Source organism: Acomys russatus, chromosome 16 (genome assembly GCF_903995435.1).
Source record: "Acomys russatus chromosome 16, mAcoRus1.1, whole genome shotgun sequence".
Classification (NCBI taxonomy): domain Eukaryota; kingdom Metazoa; phylum Chordata; class Mammalia; order Rodentia; family Muridae; genus Acomys; species Acomys russatus.
Genome location: NC_067152.1, coordinates 2,041,039 through 2,061,711, shown reverse-complemented (window position 1 = coordinate 2,061,711; position 20,673 = coordinate 2,041,039). Strand labels below are relative to the sequence as shown.

The 20,673-nt window shown below is 54.2% G+C and overlaps 2 protein-coding genes across 4 annotated transcripts in view; one reads left to right on the top strand and one right to left on the bottom strand.

Annotated features, from left to right (window-relative positions):
- Positions 1–1,072: 1,072 nt before the first annotated feature.
- On the top strand, positions 1,073–5,788 carry Hic1 (HIC ZBTB transcriptional repressor 1). 3 transcript variants are annotated; one of them, XM_051157948.1, is made up of 2 exons: positions 1,073–1,227; positions 2,695–5,786. In XM_051157948.1, exon 2 carries the CDS (start codon positions 2,715–2,717, stop codon positions 4,863–4,865), a length of 2,151 nt encoding a protein of 716 aa, XP_051013905.1. In that variant the 5' UTR covers positions 1,073–1,227; positions 2,695–2,714; the 3' UTR covers positions 4,866–5,786. The 3 variants fall into 3 exon arrangements, with proteins under 3 accessions (XP_051013905.1, XP_051013904.1, XP_051013903.1); XM_051157947.1 differs by having other exon boundaries at positions 1,090–1,250; positions 2,695–5,787; XM_051157946.1 differs by lacking the exon at positions 1,073–1,227 and adding an exon at positions 2,026–2,333 and having other exon boundaries at positions 2,695–5,788.
- A 961-nt stretch (positions 5,789–6,749) lies between these two features.
- Positions 6,750–20,673, bottom strand: part of Smg6 (SMG6 nonsense mediated mRNA decay factor) — a 236,533-nt gene continuing 222,609 nt past the window's right edge. Inside the window, exons 16-19 of the mRNA XM_051157931.1 lie at positions 14,982–15,135; positions 11,711–11,922; positions 10,861–10,942; positions 6,750–7,448 (exon numbers count right to left, since the gene is read on the bottom strand). Coding sequence (XP_051013888.1) covers positions 7,318–7,448; positions 10,861–10,942; positions 11,711–11,922; positions 14,982–15,135 — 579 coding nt within the window. The 3' untranslated portion in view covers positions 6,750–7,317. The remainder of the gene's footprint in view (positions 7,449–10,860; positions 10,943–11,710; positions 11,923–14,981; positions 15,136–20,673) is intronic.

The following is a 20,673-nucleotide window of genomic DNA, read 5'->3' as shown; positions in this document are numbered from 1 at the left end:
CCAGTAGCCCTAGAGTTGGGACTCCGGGAGGTGGCGGGCTGCCTGTGTAAACACGCGCGCCATTGAGTGTCACTGCTTGGACAGCGTTTGAGTGTCGACGGTTTATGATGTGCATACTGATAGCATGTGCCTGGGGGAGGGTTGGGATTTTTTTTTTTTTGAGCCTGAGTCCAAGTGGATAGTGGTGTTCAGAAATGCCTAATAAAACTCACCCCCGCGCCGGGGGTGGTGGCGCATGCCTTTAATCCCAGCACTCGGGAGGCAGAGGCAGGTGGATCGCTGTGAGTTTGAGGCCAGCCTGGACTACAAAGTGAGTCCAGGACAGTCAAGGCTACACAGAGAAACCCTGTCTCGAAAAACAAACAAAAAGAAAAACAAAAAGAAAAGAAAAACCAAAAACCAAAACAACCCCCCACAAACAAACAAAACAAAAGCAACAAAAGAAAACTCACCCCCACCCCGCTCCGAACTTACCTTCATTTCATTTAGGATTTCCAAAATCACCCTCTCACACCCCACCTTTAAAGAAGGGGCCACATGTTGTCGGGGTGGACCTTGAACTTGGTGCTAGGATTAATAGAATGTGCCACTAGCCTCGGCTTAAGAGTTCCCCTTTTGAGCCCGGCATTTTGGCATACACTGTAATCCAGCACTCAGGGAGGCAGAGGCAGGCGAATCTCTGTGAGTTCGAGGGCAGCCTGGTCTACAAAGTGAGTCCAGGACAGCCAAGAAACCCAGTGGAGGGGGGGAAAGTTCCCCTTTTGAAGACAGAACTTTCCCCGAATTGGTGCCATACTTCATAGAAATATGTACTCAGGAGCCAGGAGCACTCAGCTCAAAACCCCAGGGTTTATGGGACTCCCAGGTCCGATATATGGGTCCCCAGATGGGCACATCTGGAAGCCCGAACCTGCAGCTCTCCAGCTTAGCTCCGCATCTGCAAATCTCCAGCCCAGGTGTGCGCCAGAGGTCTCAGCTCGGCCGTACGCACACCCTGCGCGGCCGCGAGGTGGCGCCATGGCCGCGGCAGGGTCTGCCGGTTCGGGCCGCTCCAGATAAGAGTGTGCGGAAAGCGCGGCGGGGCTGAGACGCGACCGGGACGCGGGGAGGACGGACCGGCAGGACAGACCGACCGGGGGCCCGGCGGGCGGAGGGCAGCGCATTGCAGCCACGTCCCCCCCTGGATCCGCCGGCAGCCGGGCCCGGGGCTTCCGACATGCCCCCCAGGTGGGTCCTCGAGTTGGCGACGGGTAAGGGCAAGGGACCCGGGACAGCCTGGTCCTCGCGTGCCTGCCGACCGCCTCGGGAGCATCCTCAAGGCGCGGTGCCCGAGTCGTGGCTGGCGTTTAGGGCTCTAAGTGTCTTCCCTAGAGGACTCGGGACGGCTGGGCCGCTGCTCGGCGCCGGGTTCACAGCGGGGTCAGCGGCCCGGGGCCGGCTCTGCCCGCACATGGGCTGGGGAGGAGAGGGGAAGGCTAGGGGAGCCGGCGGGCGGGGCTGGCAGGGGCGCTGCCCTGGCACAGCTCGGCGCCTGGCAGCGGGGCGGGTGGGGCGCAGGCTAAGAGCTGCCACCGCCTCGGGGAGGGAAGCCGGGCTGGGCTGCCGCCGCAGGTAATGGGCCGGCGAGGCCCTGCGGGCCAGGCGGGGAACAGGGGCCCAGGCGCTCGCCGGAGGGCAGGGCGGCTTTAGATTAGGCGTGCGTTCCCCCTTGGGCCGCCAGGCTGCTGAAATTGGGGGCCTGGAGGAGAAGCGGGGGGCTGGCGGAATTGGGGCCGGCGCGCTCGTTCCGCCCTATCTGAAGTTGGGAAAAGTTTCCCCCAAGTTTGGGGCGGCAGAGTTTCGGGAGAGACGGGGAAGAGGGGAGCTAGGGAAGAGATGTAGAGCCGAGGCCGGGGCTGGGTCCGGAACGCGGGTAGGGCGCAGGCCGGGGTCAGGGCCGCAGCTGGCTGTGCCCGCCCGGGGCGCTGCCCCCTCCCTCCCCTGGGAGCTGCGTGGCTCCCCCCTCCCCCCCCACCTGCTTCCTGCCTCAGCCTCCTGCCCTGATATAACGCCCTCCCCGCGCCGGGGCCCGGCCTTCGTGCTCTGCCCGCCACCGCAGCCACTGTCTCCACTCCCCGCGACGGGGCGGCGGGCCCAAACGAAGGCCTGACAGCCCCCGGCCAGGGCGGCGCCTGGATGGGCATCGTGCTCCGGTCCTCCTTATCACTTCCCCTAATTGGGGCAACTTCTCTGGAGGCGGGAGGCGCTTCTTACTCAGCTCCTTTTCTCCCCACTTGGGCAAACTTCTCGGCCCTGAATGACTTTTCCTGAAGCGGACATTTTGCTTAAATCGGGTAATTGTCTCCGAAAGGGTCATTTCGTCCGAACAGTTTTCTCCTTGCAAGTTCCCAAAACCCAGCTCGAGTGCCCAGCAGCACCTGGGTCTGGGACAAATAGGCTAACCTGGCCTCCTCTCCATCCATAGCCTTTCTCCTCCTGCTCCTTCTGTCCGGGGTCAGCGGGCCTAGGCTTCCACTCCCGGAGGCCGCTGATCCTCCTCCGGCTAGTGTCCAGGCCGTGGTGCTCCATGTCCCTGCTCAGCTGAGGGGAAAGGGAAGCGGAGGGGAACAGTGCTGGGCTGGGTACAATTAGCCAGGGCACTGCACTGCGTAGCTCTTACCCAGCTGGTGTGTGTCGTCCCCCCCCCCCCCGCAGGAGAGTGTGCTGGGCAGACGATGCTGGACACGATGGAGGCGCCTGGTCACTCGAGGCAACTCCTGCTGCAGCTCAACAGCCAGCGCACCAAGGGGTTCTTGTGCGACGTGATCATCGTAGTACAGAACGCCCTCTTCCGCGCCCACAAGAACGTGCTGGCGGCCAGCAGTGCCTACCTCAAGTCCCTGGTGGTCCATGACAACCTGCTAAACCTGGACCATGACATGGTGAGCCCGGCCGTGTTCCGCCTGGTGCTGGACTTCATCTATACGGGCCGCCTGACTGACAGTGTTGAGGCCGCTGCCGCCGCAGCAGCAGCGGTGGCTCCGGGGGCCGAGCCGAGCCTGGGCGCTGTGCTGGCCGCTGCCAGCTACCTGCAGATCCCTGACCTCGTGGCTCTGTGTAAGAAGCGCCTCAAACGCCACGGCAAGTACTGCCACCTACGGGGAGGAGGCAGCGGCGGTGGCGGCTATGCGCCCTACGGGCGGCCCGGCAGGGGCTTGAGGGCCGCCACACCCGTCATCCAGGCCTGCTACTCGTCCCCAGCCGGGCCACCGCCGCCGCCTGCCGCTGAGCCGCCGTCGGGCCCGGAGGCAGCGGTCAACACCCACTGCGCCGAGCTGTATGCTTCAGGCCCGGGCCCAGCAGCCTCACTCTGCGCCCCGGAGCGTCGATGTTCCCCACTTTGCGGCCTGGATCTGTCCAAGAAGAGTCCTCCAGGTTCCTCGGTCCCCGAACGACCGCTGAGTGAGCGCGAACTGCCTCCACGCCCGGACAGCCCTCCCGGTGCGGGACCCGCAGTCTACAAGGAGCCACCGCTTGCCCTGCCGCCGCTGCCGCCTTTGCCCTTCCAGAAGTTGGAGGAGGCCGTACCGACTCCAGACCCGTTTCGAGGAAGCGGCGGCAGTCCTGGACCCGAGCCCCCCGGCCGCCCCGATGGTTCCAGCCTCCTCTACCGCTGGATGAAGCACGAGCCCGGCCTGGGTAGCTATGGCGATGAACTGGTCCGGGATCGAGGCTCCCCTGGCGAGCGCCTCGAGGAGCGTGGTGGGGATCCGACCGCCTCACCCGGGGCCCCCCCGCTCGGCCTGGTACCTCCGCCACGCTACCCTGGCAGCCTAGACGGGCCAGGCACAGGCGCCGACGGCGACGACTATAAGAGCAGCAGCGAGGAGACAGGTAGCAGCGAGGACCCCAGCCCACCCGGCGGCCACCTGGAGGGCTACCCGTGTCCGCACTTGGCTTACGGCGAGCCTGAGAGCTTTGGTGACAACCTGTATGTGTGCATCCCTTGTGGCAAAGGCTTCCCCAGCTCAGAACAGCTGAATGCACACGTGGAGGCTCACGTAGAGGAAGAGGAGGCACTGTATGGCAGGGCAGAGGCTGCAGAGGTGGCTGCCGGGGCCGCCGGCCTCGGGCCTCCCTTTGGTGGCGGTGGAGACAAGGTCGCTGGGGCGCCGGGTGGCCTAGGAGAACTGCTGCGGCCGTACCGCTGCGCGTCCTGCGACAAGAGCTACAAAGACCCGGCCACTCTGAGGCAGCACGAGAAGACGCACTGGCTGACACGGCCCTATCCGTGTACCATCTGCGGGAAGAAGTTCACGCAGCGCGGAACCATGACACGCCATATGCGCAGCCACTTAGGCCTAAAGCCCTTTGCGTGCGACGCGTGCGGCATGCGCTTCACCCGCCAGTACCGCCTCACGGAGCACATGCGCATCCACTCGGGAGAGAAGCCCTACGAGTGCCAGGTGTGCGGTGGCAAGTTTGCTCAACAGCGCAACCTCATCAGCCATATGAAGATGCACGCTGTAGGTGGAGCGGCCGGTGCAGCCGGGGCTCTGGCTGGCCTCGGGGGACTACCTGGCGTCCCCGGCCCCGACGGCAAGGGCAAGCTCGACTTCCCGGAGGGAGTCTTTGCTGTGGCCCGCCTCACAGCTGAACAGCTGAGCCTGAAGCAGCAGGACAAGGCAGCTGCGGCCGAGCTGCTGGCGCAGACCACGCACTTCCTGCACGACCCCAAGGTGGCGCTCGAGAGCCTCTACCCGCTGGCCAAATTCACGGCCGAGCTGGGACTCAGCCCTGATAAGGCCGCTGAGGTGCTGAGCCAGGGCGCGCACCTGGCTGCGGGACCGGACGGCCGGACCATCGACCGTTTCTCTCCCACCTAGAGCACCCTTCACAGGTGCACCCGGTGCTGCCCGGCGGCCCGGGGACAACTGGTAGCAGTGGCAGCGCCGCAGTGGTGGCCCCACCTTTGTACGCCTCACCTGGCCTCACTGTTTTGTGCCTTAGCCCGGGGCCGAGCCGGTGGGGAAAAACCCCGGGACGGGGGTGGGATAGGGGAAGGGAGATTTATATTTTTGATATCAGCTTTGACCAAAGGAGAACCCTGCCTCTCCCTGTGGTTCGTTGGCCCCCTCCCACGGCTCCGTGCTGCTCTTGGGGGGGAGGGGTGTCATCATTCGGACGCTCCCAGCCCTACCTCCGGCCCTTGCGACCACACCCATTCTCACTGTGAATCTCCCCGCTGGGGTCGGAGCATTGGGCACAGTTGGGGAGAAGGGAGGGGACTGAGCCGGCGGAGGGCCTCCCCGCCCCCGCTCCTGCCCAGCCCGGGACTGATAATGTGAAGTTCCTCGTTTTGCACAAGTGGCACTAGCCCCAGGGCCAACCCTTCCCTTCCTCACCACCAGGGTAGGCAGCTTTGGAGCCAGGGATGACAGCCCTGGTCCACCTGTCTCCGCTTCCAAGGTGTCCCCCTCCTCTCCCTGGGGCCCCCGACCATATTTATTGCATGCGCCCCAGGTGGCCCCTATCCTGAGCCCGGCTTTAGCTGGGCTGGGGCGAGGTCTCCTTAGTTCCCTTTCTGTCCCCTTTGTATATTCCCTACTCTGTACACAGGCTCTTCCAGAGCCGCTTCCATTTTCTATACTCAACCAAACAGCAATAAAGCAGTAACCAAGGCCCCTAATCTTGTGGCTCTCTTCTGATCCTGCACCAGGGTGGGTGGCAGGGCCCCAACACAGGTGTACAGGCTTGAACCCACTTCTCCCCAGTCCCCAAAATAGACCAGCAGAAGGTCAATTGTTTCATAACTAAAAATTTATTAAGGAAACAAAACCAGGGTTTCAAATGGGACAGAAAGAAGAAAGGTGTTCCCCACCCCCACATCCCCAGCCAATGGCCTACACAACCAGGGGAGAGGACATCAAAGTAAGTGCCCTGGGCCTTACAACTTAAGAGAGCCATCTTCTGAGCCCTGGGCACTTGTACCCCCGAATCACTGTTGGGGGGGGGGGGCTCTCCTGGTGGGATCTTGAGCACCAAGAGCAGAGTACCCTTGGTGCATCAACCAACCCCAGCGATGGGACAGCTGGGCAGTGGGCTGTGTGACCCTGCTCCACCTGAGATTGCCTTCTCAGTCCTTTACCTCTGTGCTGGACTGAAGGAATTCATTGCTGGTAGAGAGCCTCCAAGTGAGGTTGTGAACAGAGAGGCAGGAAAAACAAAACAAAAAACAAAAACCAAAAACAAACAAACAAAACCCTCAAAGGCTAAAGGGCCCCCTCATCCCCTTGTGAGTAGAGAAATGGAGGACAAAGGCAGAAACTGGCCCACCTCAACTCTACCTCTGGGTTTGGCTCTATCAGTCTGGAGGCTTCTCAAGAGGTGTGAGGGGCACTGGGAAGGGAGGGCAGCTGGGAAAGCTTTATTTGTTGTGGGCAGGGTAAGATTCAGAATGAGAAGCCCCACAGGGAACTGAGGTGAGGAAGCCTTGGGGCCTTGGGGGTGATGAAAGGGCCAACTAGCAAGGGAGGACAGGCGAAGAAGGAACAGGAAGAGTCTGAGGAAATTTCCCCAAGAGGGTACTAGAGTGAAAGGAAGGCCATTCAGGAAGCACAGACTGAAGACCAGATGTCTCTTCCCTCTAGACCCATGACTGCCCAAAGGGAAAAACAAGGGCAAAGTGCAAGGGCAAAGATTGATGTGGACAGGAAGAGAAATGTATGTTTGTGCGTGTAAGAGTGAGTCTGTGTGCGTGCACGCGTGCGTGTCGGTGTGCAGGGCTAGGGCTGTTGTTATGGACAGAATTCAGCGTGGGTCCATAGGGATGGAAGCCTCAGGGAGATGGACACCTGGGCACTCTTTCTGACAGCCAAAGCCTCTCAGACATTCAGGTCAGAGACTCTGCAGACTGAGGGGTCTACACTTCGCCTGCATCTGATGGAAACTCTCGAACCTCTGTCCATTGCCACTACAGAGTTGGCTGGGTACCCAGGGTGAGTAGGTTTCCCTCCAGCCCTGGAACCAGACACAAATAAGAAAGGCTGGGAGCTTGGTGGCCTATCTGGCTTGTCCACCTGTTGTCACTGTAGCCAGTCACCTCCCTGCTAAATCTTGGCAGCCCAGGAGGGTCCCAGCAGCTTCTGCCTGACCCTCGGGAGGGGCTCTGTGAGGAGCGTCTCCCCCACAGCACGGCCACGGCGTGAGGTTGGAAGAGGATGGTTTATTTTCTGGGTGGATTGGTGGCTCAGGCACGTGGACATCTTCAGTGCTACACTGGGTGCCTCGTGGCCTCTCAGGAATGGTTCCATGGGGGTGGGCCCCAGTGTGGACCCCTCAGCCCACCTGGGCCCACGTAAGGAAGGCTGGGATGTCCCTCACAGGCACATTCCTTGTCAGTGCCTTTACACGCAAGTTGCGATCGTCAGTCAGCAGCACCACCTCCCGTAGCAGGCGGATGGGTTCCTCTGTTGGCACAGAAAACAGATGGGCTCTACTGAGGATACAAGTGTCAAATGCCATCTCTTGTCCTGGGCACCTGGGCAGAATGTGGTCCTTTCCTTGTTCCAGACTCAGAGCACCACTTCCCTGATGCTTACAGGGTCAAGCTAGGCATGAGCTGTGCCGCTGCTGTGAACTCCCTCCCACACAGGACTCTTGTGCCTAGTGCCTGAGAGTACTCAAACTCTTGGCATCCACAGACCTGCCTTCCAGGATTCCCAAATTAATAGGAAGCAGCCCCTTGCCACCGACTCCGGACTACGCTACTGGCCCTGGAGTCCCACTGCCACCCCAGCACATCCTCTCCTTCCGAGGCTGGAGTGTGTGTGTTAATGTTTTATGTATCGAAAGGTTAAAAAACCAAAGATGAGCAGAAAGTAGGAACAGAGCTTACAAATGTGGGGAAAGGGGTGAGCACCAGGATAGGCTAAGCTAAAGGGGCCTTGTGGCTATGGCCAAAGGATCTACTAATATTAAATAAGCAGTCTACGTACATCTAACAGTACAGAGAATAAACAGAAAAGCAGAGGCAGGACTGTCCACCTAGCTATCTCATGCCCCAAGTAGCTCTGTGCCTTCTCAATTTCCTTGTGCGCTTTTGTAAATACTCACTGGAGAATGTACAGATTCTCCCTGTAACACTGAGATCATATTAGCCACACTTTTTTTTTACTCAAATTTTACACACTTAAAACATCCTTCTGGAGCCGGGCGTGGTGGCGCACGCCTATAATCCCAGCACTCAGGAGGCAGAGGCAGGTGGATCGCTGTGAGTTCGAGGCCAGCCTGGTCTACAAAGCGGGTTCAGGACAGCCAAAGCTACACAGAGAAACCCTGTTTCGAACAAACAAACAAACAAACAAAACAAAACAAAACAAACAACAAAAAAACCAAAAAACATCCTTCTGTACCAGTACAGACACTCCGCCCCCCCACCCTCTTTCTCCCTGAAAACAGGTTTCTCTCTGTAGCTCTGGCTGTTCTGGAACTTGTTCTGTAGACCAGGCTGGCCTGGAACTCAAGCCTTCATCTTTTTAGATAACTTTTACAGAAGTTTTTCCCTGTCTCTGACCAATATACACGAGAGGACTTAAAGAGGGGGCCCAGAAATCACTCAAATGACACTCTAAGCCCTAGGCATGCCTGCTTGGGTGGCAGGTCTACCCTTCAGCCCTGCCCTAGCACTTCCTAGTGGAGGTCTGGCAGAGAGCAAAGGCACAGGAAATGTCCTGTGGTGTTTGGGGACTGCTAGGGCAGGCGGACTAGGGGATTGCAAACATCCATGTCTGACCTGAGTAGTTCTGGGCTTGCCAGCTCCAGGCAGGGAGGCTGAGAATTGGCTTTCAGCCTAGGGAGGAATTTGGGGATGAAGAGGGAGAGGCTCGTGGGGCGGATGGGGCTGAGCAAACGAGAGGAGGAAGGAGAGGGCTGTGCATAGACGGTGAAGAACCTGCTTCATGATTCAGGGAGGTCTAAGACCCTTCTGCTGCTTGGGCCTGGAATGTGAGTGTGTGATGGGGTAGTGGTGTGGGGTGCTACATGGGGTTCCCAGCTGTTGTCTGGGTCTGTCTGCCATGGGCCTCAGCGCAGAAGAGCCCTAGGCCTTGGTCAGCCTACAAAGGCCCAGCACTGCCGGCAGGGTCTGCAGGGGTTTCTGTGGATACTTTGAGACATTTTTAACAATAAACATCCTCTGTTTTGACACTGGTAACTTCACTTTGTTAGAAACCAGAGACTGTCATCTTGTCAGGCTCCATCCGCCATAATCCACATGATTTTAAAATTCAACATCGTTTACACATAAACATTTGGTGACGGTTTCTCTGTGAATCTGACAAGTTAATCTGCTAAGAATTCACACTGACAAATGGGGTTTGATTACACCAGCCATTGCTGATGTAATTTTGATAGGGGCGGTCCCCAGGACGGCAGTGGGTTTCTGTAAGCTATTTGGGGGTAGCAGACTAGTAGAGGCTGAGTCCAAATGCATCTGGGCTAAGAGCAAAGTAGTTTGGTGTCTGAGAGTTATTGGAGCCACGCTTCTCCACAGGACCTCTGCAACCCTGCTTTCCTCTTGGAAGCTGCCCTAGGGCAGGGCACAAGCTCCTCTGTTTGGCTCAGGCAGGAGTCTAATTTGTCAGTTGAACATTCCAGGTCTGGCCCTCAGGGAGAGTGCATGTGGCAGGACCCTTTATGGTGGATTCCTGACTAGCTCCCAGTATGGAGACATAAGCACGAGTGAGGGCTACACTAATACAAGGGAAGAAACACCGAGGGGACAGCTCCTGGGCCAGACAGCCAAGGCTAAGGGCACGGCCAGAGGAGCTGGAGGTGTAAAACACACACAAAGAAATTCGCGAGGCTACACAGGTGTCAATAGAGACCCACTGATGAGAATTCCTAGTTTGCACACGACACTGAGCTAGGAGGGGCTAGGATTTTCTTCCACAAGAAGAAATGCCAGAGTCAGCCAGGCGTGGTGGCGCACGCCTGTAATCCCAGCACTCGGGAGGCAGAGGCAGGCGGATCTCTGTGAGTTCGAGGCCAGCCTGGTCTACAAAGTGAGTCCAGGATAGCCAAGGCTACACAGAGAAACCCTGTCTCGAAAAACCAGAAAAAATAAAAAAATAAAAAAGAAATGTCAAAGTCTTGGGAATCAGTTGCAGAACTCCCTGTGTGTCGCTGGCCCCATGAGGGGTGAGGTGGCCAGGCACTTGAGCGTTCTAGGGCGGCCCAGGGTGGGAGTCTGCTCACCAAAACATTTCACAGCTCAGCTACAGGGCTCGTTCTTACAGTTCTCCCCTCCCTCCTGCTCTAGTTAGCCTGTACAATGCTAGAGCTCACTGCAGTAGAGACCAGGAAGGAAGGCCTATTCCAGGCTGAGGGGAACCTCTACTGCAGGCCTGATATGGCTGACACTCAGAGGACACCCTGACATGGGTAGGGAGGTGAGCATGGCCAAGAAAGAGTGCCCACGAGAGGCTCTAGGGCTAGAGGGCTGGACTAAGGAGACCATGGCCTGAACAAGTCATACTGAATCATAGAGACATTCTTGCTGTCTGAAGGAACTCACTGAGGACCCAAGAAAGGAAATGGATGCAGACGGAGTGGGAGAGCTCATTGCCTAGAGCAGTGCTTCCTGGGCTAGAGAGGCTCATCCCTAGCTGGCTCCAGATCACCTGACATTCTCTGGGGACAGGGAAGCTATGACAGGAGATGTAACCTCTGGGAAGGTAGGACAACATGGCCTCAGGCTTGTACAGGCCCTGTACGGACTTCTCAGGCCAAAGTCAGTAGAGGGACTCTTCCTAGGGACTGTGGATGGTAGGACAGAGTAGGGCAGAAGGATGGGTGGCTCAGGGAGAGGGTGATCTGTACCTTTGCTGGTGGGCATGTAATCCTTAGCCTTGTCTTTGCAGTAGTGCAGGCAGCAGGAGAGGATCAGGTCATCGTTGTTACCCTGGAGGAAGACAGTGTGAAAAGCACCACTGGGCAGGAGGGGGCGCCATGCAGAGGCAGAGGCACTTCCAGGGCTATGTCCTAGAGTCTTGTTCAGGCATGCTCTGGCTCTGTTTGGCTGAGTCTAACAGTCCTCAATGATCTGGGGAACAAGGACTGCTCCCCTTCCTGGGTTCTTCATGGTGGCTACCCCTTAGCTGCCCATGTCAAAGGCCTTCTTTTACTCCCCTTTTGGGATTTTTTTTTTTTTTTTTTTTTTTTTTGGTTTTTCATGACAGGGCTTCTCTGTGTAGTTCTGACTGTCCTGGAACTAGCTCTGTAGATCAGGCTGGCTGCCTCCCTCTGCCTCCCTGAGTGTTGGGATTAAAGACAAGCACCAGCCGGGTGTGGTGACGCACACCTTTAATCCCAGTACTCGGGAGGCAGAGGCAGGTGGATCGCTGTGAGTTTGAGGCCAGCCTGGTCTACAAAGTGAGTCCAGGACAGCCAAGGCTACACAGAGAGACCCTGTCTCAAAAAACCAAAACCAAAACCAAAACCAAAAAAAGACAAGTACTTTTAATCCCAGCACTTGGGAGGTAGAGGCAGGAGGATCAATGTGAGTTCGAGGCCAGCCTGGACTACAAAGCAAGTCCACAACAGCCAAGGCTACACAGAGAGACCCTGTCTCGAAAAACAAAAAACAAAACAAAACAAAACAAAAAGACATGCACCATCATGCCTGGCTCAGGAACACTTGTACTAGCAGACTTTTTCCTGGGGGTCTCACCAGCTGTCCAGTGATGTCCTCACTACGGAAGGCGATAGATTCAAGTTCATTGCCACGGCTGGTCAAGGCCCGAAGGCAGGAATCCCGGCTCTCAAATCTCCTTTCGAGGAACTCAATGGATTTCCGGGCCTTTTCTTGCACCACACGGGCATAGCCCCCAGCGCGGTGGTCAGTCTCCTGCCCTTTGGCGAGGCCGTCCAGCTCATTGATGACTGATGAGACAGAGTTTATAGTCAGCAACTACATCTGCCCTCACCCCTGGCCTCTGATGAGTTCCTTCCTCAGCCAGGCCCCTTCACAGACGACAGAGGCTACCTTTCCACAGGAGGTTTCCACAGACACTGTGGTAGGATAGGCACTTGTGGGGATAAGAAAGGGTCCAAGACTTTATTGAGCCCCAGCTCCTTTCTGTGTCTTCCTCTGAGCCCCATCTTCCTCCTGGGAGGAACTTAATGGGGTTTCTGGTGCCAGCATTCCTCAGTTATAGAATCAAGTTAGAAGAGCACCTTGGGAGCACAGCGGCAGGGTAAGTGCGGGGCCTGCACCAGCTGCTTGGAGCTCAACAGCAGCATAAGGGGCAGGTCCTACTGCTTGCTCTAGCAGAGTACCGAGCAGGCCCCAAGGGACAAGGACAGCTAGACTTTCTTGCAAGGGCCCTGGTGTTTCATAAAACCATAACCTTGGCACATTACCTCCTTGATACTACACGTGTGTGTGTGTGTGTGTGTGTGTGTGTGTGTGTGTGTGTGTCTGTCTGTCTGCTGCTTGCCTATGTGTCTGGGACATGGCTTCATTTTCTGGTGAAGATTCTTTCCAAAATTCCAGCCAAAAGCCTGAGGTCAAGTGGGAAATATGCAGTCCTCGGGGGCTCGGGGAGAGTTTGGGGTCTGAGGCCTCTCCTCAGTACAATGATTCACGGCTCGGGGAGTCAGCGTGAGCATGCTGTTCCATGGTGAGCCTGGCACTCATTGTCTGGGTATTCAGAAACATTTTCTGAAAAGGGCCCATATGGGAACACACACATGGACACAGATACACAAAGGCATGTGAACACACAGACGCACAGACACACACATAAAGACACAGATACACACAGACACATGAACACACACACACTGGCCCATGCTTTTAGTGCCATGAAGCTGAAAGGTCCACACAATGTGTGGCAGTGGTGGATGGGTGTATGGTACAGCAAACAGAACATCAAACAGGAAAAACTGGTATTCTATCCCCAAATCTGCTTTCCTGCTTCCAAACTAAACAGGCTTCAAAGGGGCCGCTTGTTTGTGCTTCTGCACCAGGCGGGACTTCTCAATGCTGGGGTCAGACCTAAAGAGCACAGAGCAGGTTAAAGAGCACAAGACACAAGCAGGGAAGGCTGTCCACTTAACCCTTTGTTGCTCTGGCCATAAGGCAGGAGTTCACCAAGGAAAGCAGGAATGAACAGAAGCTCCCCTTACACCCTGCGCATAGGGATCTGCCTAGCTGATATGCAGGGTCAAAGCTCCTAGCCCAAGTCGCTGCAATACAGCTGTTAGTTGCTAGTACCCTTAGGGTCACTGGCTGTGCTCTGAATGTATCCTCTATGTTTTCTTTTTTCGAGACAGGGTTTCTCTGTGTAGTCTTGGCTGTCCTGGACTCACTCTGTAGACCAGGCTGGCCTCGAACTCACAGAGATCCACCTGCCTCTGCCTCCTGAGTGCTGGGATTACAGGCGTGCGACACCACGCCCGGCTCTCATGTTTTCTTATGTTTGTCCCTTTCCTACCAAATCTGGATTTTTTTCTATCAAACTCTTCAGGGACAAAGAGATTAAGCACACAGTAGGAGCCCAGGCAGCGCCAGCGACTGCTAGCCTAGGCAGGGTTAGGAGGCGTCTTCTCAGTCTGCTGAGGCAACCTTGAGGCATCAGTGAGCGTTCTTGGTTACACTGCCTACAGGTCATAGAACAAAAGGGACCAATCTATTTTCTTTTTCCTAACTAAAACCCTCCTGGGAGGAAAGTGCAGTGAGATCGCCTGTAAGCCAGTCCACCCAGTACCCAGAGGGGCAAGCAGAAAGCTCTGGGCAACGTGTGGTCTTGTTGCTTTGTCTTATGACAGAAGCTGCTCTTCTTTTGAAGTGGAGCAAACCTTCCCTTAGGTCTAAGGGCCTGGGTTTAAGAGGTTCTGTCCAGGCCACATGGGGAGGGGGAAGGAAGACAGGCAGGGAGGAGGACTGCTTCAGTGCCAACATTCTCAGGTGGTGCTAACGTGTTTCCCACAACCCCCCAGGGTTCTGCAGGCTCTGCAGGGGCGGATGTTTCCTGCCCTTTGTTTCCACCCCCATCTGGCACTAAGACACTTGGGACTGGGAGGGGAGGCCCAATGGAACATCTTGGCATGGATGTCAGAGGTGGCCTGTCAGGCAGACTGCCAGTCTGGTGCCTTTTCCAGAGAACAGTGTTCTCGAACTTGCTTCAAACGGCTGCTGGGAGAGGGACATTAAAGATCCTGGGCTTTGCAATCATCCTACACACCCCTTCCCCCCCCTCAGCCCCCCCCCCCCGCCCCCAGTACAGCCATCAGCTATAGTAGCTACATCAGCTGTATTTGACAGGTACCTAGAGACCAAAGCATAACCAGAGGCTGACCCACCATAAAACTGCAAGAACTAAGGGCACCCAATAGTCTCCCATGAGCACTCTGGCTAGGAAAAGCAGGCTTGCTGGACCCTGAGATGCTAACCAGTACCAATGGCCCAAGTGGTAGGAACTGAAAGGCATGAGCCAAAGGTCTGACTCTGAAGGGTTCCTGTCAGTCTGGCCTTAGGGTGACACTGGCCAGAAGAATGTTACCTCGAACCAACAGAATGGTCATGAAAAGCTACAAGACAATCAGACCAAAGGCATCTAACCACTTCAAAATCCTCCCAGCCTCCCTGCCAGACCACCCAGCAGCACTGCCGTTATCTGCCAGGGCTGAGTGTTTACCAATAACGGGAACCAGCTTTGCTGTTTTACTGCAAGCTTTATAAGGAAAAAACAAGGGCTGGGCTCATGCAGCCGCTGGTTGCTGGGACACAGGAGTCCATTTGCTCAAGCAGTTTAAGCCATGGATCAGCCATAATAATTTGAACTACTCTGATTATTAAACAATTTTCCTTGCCCCACACATTCCCTGCAAATCCTGTCTTACACACGCACAGCCAGGTCAGCCTGCCTGCCTCCAGCCATGTGTGGAGGGGGCTGCTGTGCACATGCAGGGCCGCTCTGTCCTCCCACCCAGCTCACCGATGAGGGGCACCACCAGGATGTACTTCCTGCTGTCCAGCAGCCGAGCCAAACTGGCCAGGTGGTCAATGAAGCCATTCGTATCTGGTACGAGAAACAAGGGTCTGATCTCCAGCTCCATCTGCCTCATCTGACTCTGGTCTTCCAAAACAGCCTACAGGGACACAGAATATGAGGGAGCAAAAGAGTGAGCTTGCGGATGAAGGAGGGCCCTGACTCAACAGCGTGTAAGCATCCTGCCCGATACAGCTCTTCCCCTCCAGAGGCAGAGCCTCCTCTTCAGGCCTGAGGGGCAGACGTACAGGCCGGGGGAGCAGTGCAATCAAAACCAAGAGAGGCCAAATGGTCCAGGCTAAGTGCTGGGATTAAAGGCGTGTACCACCACACCCGGCTTTTTTTAAAAAATAACTTATTTTTATTTTATGTGCATTGGTGTTTTGCCTGCATGTATATCTGTGTGATGGTGTCAGATATTGGAGTTACAGACAGTTTTGATTTGCCATGTGGGTGCTGGGAATTGAATTCGGGTCCTCTGGAAGAGCACTCAGTGCTCTTAACTGCTGGGCTACCTCTCCAGCGCTGGTGAGACCCTGCCTTAAAACAAAACAAAATCGCCGGGTGAGGTGGCACACACCTGTAATCCCAGTACTTGGGAGGCAGAGGCAGGCAGATCTCAGTGAGTTCAAGGCCAGCCTGGTCTACAAAGTGAGTCCAGGATAGCCAGGGCTGTTAAACAGAGAAACCCTAAGCTGGGTGTGGTGGCGCACGCCTTTAATCCCAGCACTCGGGAGGCAGAGGCAGGCGAATCGCTGTGAGTTCGAGGCCAGCCTGGTCTACAAAGTGAGTCCAGGATGGCCAAGGCTACACAGAGAGACCCTGTCTCGAAAAACCAAAAAAAAAAAAAAAAAAAAAAAAAAAAAACCAGAGAAACCCTGTCTCAAAAAAGAAAACACAACACAACAAAATAAAACATGGATTGGTAAGATACAACTCCTACAAATTACACTTATACATTATACACATACAGAACGTAAAAGAAATTTAAAAGTTGGATATTAGCAGAATGCTACTTATCATTTCCCAAACCAGGAGTCCATGAAGTAGTTATGACCAACCCACACAATCAGATCACAGCTGCTACCGCCTTTCCTTTTTTTGCACAGTATCTCCTAAATGTGGGTCTTTTTTGCTCTGTGGTGCCCCGCTCCCCTCTTTTTTTTTTTTTTTTAAGAGACAAGGTTTCTTCTCTATGTAGTTCTGACTGTCCTGATACTCAATATGTAGATGAAGCTGGCCTTGAACTCATAGAGATCTGCCTGTCTCTGCCTCCTGCTGGGGATAAAGGCACCAACCATTCAAGCATTTCTGCACTACTTTTAACCCTTTGTTTGCCACAACAACTCGGTACCAGTAACATCATTATCATTGTCTTCGATTTTCCTTTAAATTGGCATTAAGACCTTTGGTCTTAGGATTTTAGGGCTAGTATCTCTAGGATATTAAGGGTTTCTTAATCGTGTTGTATTCTAGTAGAAACTGAAATGACATAATAAAGTGCCCAGCCATACTACTCAACAATTGCCTTCATCACTACCAGCATGTCTGTGTACCAACCATTCTCTCTCTCTTGGAAGCTCACAAGACAGGGACTATTTGTGCTACAGGTTTCCACACCTCTGGGAAGCTTTGTAAACATCTGACAGTATTACATGGGTGCCGATGGGCTGCTGAGATGGGGTTAAGGTATAGCTGTCTCTACAGAGTATATTTAGCTGGATCTATCTGCTCTGGCAGAATTCTATGTAGGGAGCTAGCCAGTACCAATGGGAATCCAGAATAGCAGGTGGGTGGGTCCCAGCTCCCTCACTTCCTCTATGGGCTTCTGAAACAGCAACTACAAGGATACAGACCCAGAAACATTGTAGAGGAAGTGTATGTGCGTGCCAACTGAGATGGGGCCCACAGTGCTGGGTCTGGCCACCAACAGTCAGCAAGAAAGCTGCTTAGGCTTCACTCAGGGTGACAGTAAAACTGAAAGGGCATGCCTTCAAATGATGGGGGTGGCTTTTCGGTGACCTACCAGGGACCTTTCCCTATGAGTAAGTTGTTGCTGCCACTGCCACCACAGTTGGCGAAGACAAAGGCCACAGGACAGTGGTAGCATGAGAACTGTGGCTGAGAGGCTCAGTCTGCTGAAATTCTCTACTTGATCTCACCTCACAAGGGGAAAGTGTCAGCCACCTTCCCAGGGGTTTTGTCCCTCCCCAGAGAACTGCCAACAGGACAGTAACACTAACTTTTCCTTTTTTGTTTTTTGGAGACAGGCTTCTCTGTGTAGCCTTGGCTGTCCTGGACTTGCTTTGTAGACCAGGCTGGCAATTCAAACTCACAGGGATCTGCCTGCCTCTGCCTCCCGAGGGCTGGGATTAAAGGCGTGCGCCACCACGCCTGGCAACACTAACCTTTCTAACAGGACATTCTACTAATTTTGGCTTGGGCATTGAGAAGAATAGGAATGGTCCTGCTCAGATCAGATTCAGCAAACACTCTGCTGCCCTGCGTGCTGGAAAGCAGCCTTTTCCCAGGCTTCTGTCCTCCATACAACTCTACCAGAATGCATCTCCTGGAGCCCTGAGCTCCAAATCATTGTCTTTCCAGGAGACAGGAAATAACAGGCTCTGCCACATGGCTGGTAGATGATAGGAGACACTAGCACCTATAGAGACACACAGGCCCTAGTCTTAAGGAAGTACCATATCTCTTCCTCCCACATCTCTGTTTTTCTACTTAAAGAAATGACAGCCCTGGTTAGACTTCCATTAAGGAAATCACTGACTGTCATTTTTTTCACCCTGCACGAACAATGGGTTGCTAAGACCCTGATCGTCCCACTCGTACGCTGGTGGTATGCCGGAGGGCCATTACGCCAGGCAGCCGAGGCAGGCTGGGGACAGCCTGGTGTTTGAAGACAGGATAGATGTAAGGCCCAGAGTACGGTTTGGAGAAGCATTACTTCCTTGAGTACCTGGAGCTCTGGAGTCTGGCCAGAAAGGTGAACTGGCCACAGCCTCTCAGGGAGGTAGCACACGCTTCCCTGAGAATGCGACAGGCCAAGCTGCGTGTGGTGGTCAAAGCTGAGCTGCCCTCATCCGGTCCCAGGGACGCCTGCAGACAACTTCCCCTAACCTGGCTCTGCCCAGTGAGTCACCACACAACTGCTTCCTGTTCCCCACATGCCCCCATGGAGTCTCAGGAGATTAGACAAAGCTGCAGCCTCTTCTTTTGGGGTACCAGTGGGTTTGGCAGCTGAGGAGAGTAATACTTGGGTCACAAGATTAGTTCAGCACCAATAAAAAGAAGGGCAGATCAAGAAGACCTTAGGAGTCAGGCTTTCTGCGATGGGTGTCTGTGTTTCCGGCCCTTTCTGAGTGGCGCTGTGTGTGTTTAGCATTTGCCCTCCCAACTTTTCCAGATTTTACCCGTCAGATTCCTGGCAGCTGTGCACGGCGCCTGTGCTGGCCGTCACGTCCCATTCTGATCTCTGGGCCGCACGGTGAGAGGAGGACACAGGACGCACAGCGAGTGAAGAAGCGATGGCGATGGGGAGACTGCCAAGTCCCCACTCACAGCCGTGGGGCGCTCTGGGAGAAGGGGAAGCAGCTCTGTGCAGTGCAGAGGCCAGGAGTGAGATTTATTTTTGTTTGTACGAGTAAAAAGCTGCAGAAGCCTCTGGTGGGAGTGAGGGGGGGTGGTGGTGGTGCAACTGGAATGCTAAGATTCAGACAGCTCAGCCCTGGCCTGGAGTCAAGAGTGCTGACCCGGAAGGAGAGTTCCACGGGAGCCCTCCAACTGTAGCTCAGCCTGGGCCACACTGGTTCTTAGACAGTGCACTGGGAAAGTGTAGGTATTCCAAGGTGTGTGTGTGTGTGTGTGTGTGTGTGTGTATGTATGTGTGTGTTGGTGGCAAACAGGAGGACAGTCAAGATCATCCTTGGCAAGACATCTAAAACAAAAACAAAAACAAAAACAAACAAGCAAGCACAGAAAAGACTTAAACAAAAATAAAAATAAAAAGTCAGACTGGTAGCAATAAGGACCATGTTGACATGAAGTGTGCAAGAGAAAAATAACTTAAAATTTGGGAAAGTGCTGAGTGCCCAACTATCTCTGAGCAACAGGAGCTTTCTAGAGCAAACTGACTGTTGAGAAAGAGACACAGCATGGGACAGCTAAAGCAGAGGATGGGGTGCGTCTTTAAGTCTCTGGAAAGGCTCCTTCACAAGTTCAGTTACAACAGGGCGTGGTGGTGAACACCTTTCATCCCAGTACTGGGGATGGGGGCAAGGCCCCCCAAAAACAATCAAACAAACAAAAAACACCCAAAAAATCCAAGTTCAGTTCCTTCTACACAATGAGCATAATTTTATAATGCTAACTCACTGAAAATTGAGACACAAAATTATAGACAGACAAAAAAAGCAATGCATTTGGCTGAAATGGAAGGTGCACAATAGATTATAAAACAAGGCCAGACCAGCAGGGCGTGGTGGCGCATGCTAATCCCAGCACTTGGAAGGCAGAGGCAGGTGAATCGCTGTGAGTTCGAGGCCAGCCTGGTTTACAAAGCAAGTCTAGGACAGCCAAGGCTACAAGGCTACACAGAGAACCCCTGTCTCAAAAAACCAAACCTAACCAAACAAAACAACAACAACAAAAAACAAACAAACAAAGCCAGACCAGGTAGAGGTGTTAAGTCTTCTTTCTGCTTAAAAAATCCATACACAGTGCGGCTGCTCCCTTCCTTTCAAAGCTGATGGAATCTGGTAGGCTCTTTATGACTCGGGAGCCAGAGCAACGCCATTGCCACAAATAAGAGGTCTTATAACATGGCAGACTTCCATAGTCACCTTGCATGCCAGAGTACCTAACTTTGGGCCTGACACACATTAGTAACAACAATGACAATTCCTAATCTTCTTGAACAAGTTTCTGTTACATTCTGTGCCTCTGAGTGGCCATCAAAGACATCAGTAACTGGGAATAGGAAGAGGAGGCACAGGAGTATTTATTTCTTTTTAAGAACTTATTTTTTAGGAGGCTGGAGAGATGGCTCAGCAGTTAAGAGCACTGACTGCTTTTCCAGAGGTCCTGAGTTCAATTCCCAGCAATCACATAGTGGCTCACAACCATCTATAATGAGATCTGATGCCCTCTTCTGGCCTACAGGGGTAGAAGCAGGCAGAGCACTGTATATATAATAAATAAATAAATCTTTTTTTTTTTTTTTTTTGATTTTTCGAGACAGGGTTTCTCTGTGTAGCCTTGGCCATCCTGGACTCACTTTGTAGACCAGGCTGGCCTTGAACTCACAGCGATCCGCCTGCCTCTGCCTCCAGAGTGCTGGGATTAAAGGCGTGCGCCACCACACCCGGCTAAATAAATCTTTTTAAAAAATTATTTTAGCTGTGTAGTGGTGGTGGCACACACCTTTAATCCCAGCACTCAGGAGGCAGAGGCAGGTGTGAGTTCGAGGGCAGCCTGGCTTACAAAGGGAGTCCAGGACAGCCAAGGCTACACAGAGAAACCCTGTCTCAAAAACCAACCAAACAAAAAAAAAAACCAAAAACAAACAAAAAACCCTTATTTTAGTTGTTTGCGATTATTTGTGTGTGTGCATGTATGTATGTGCACA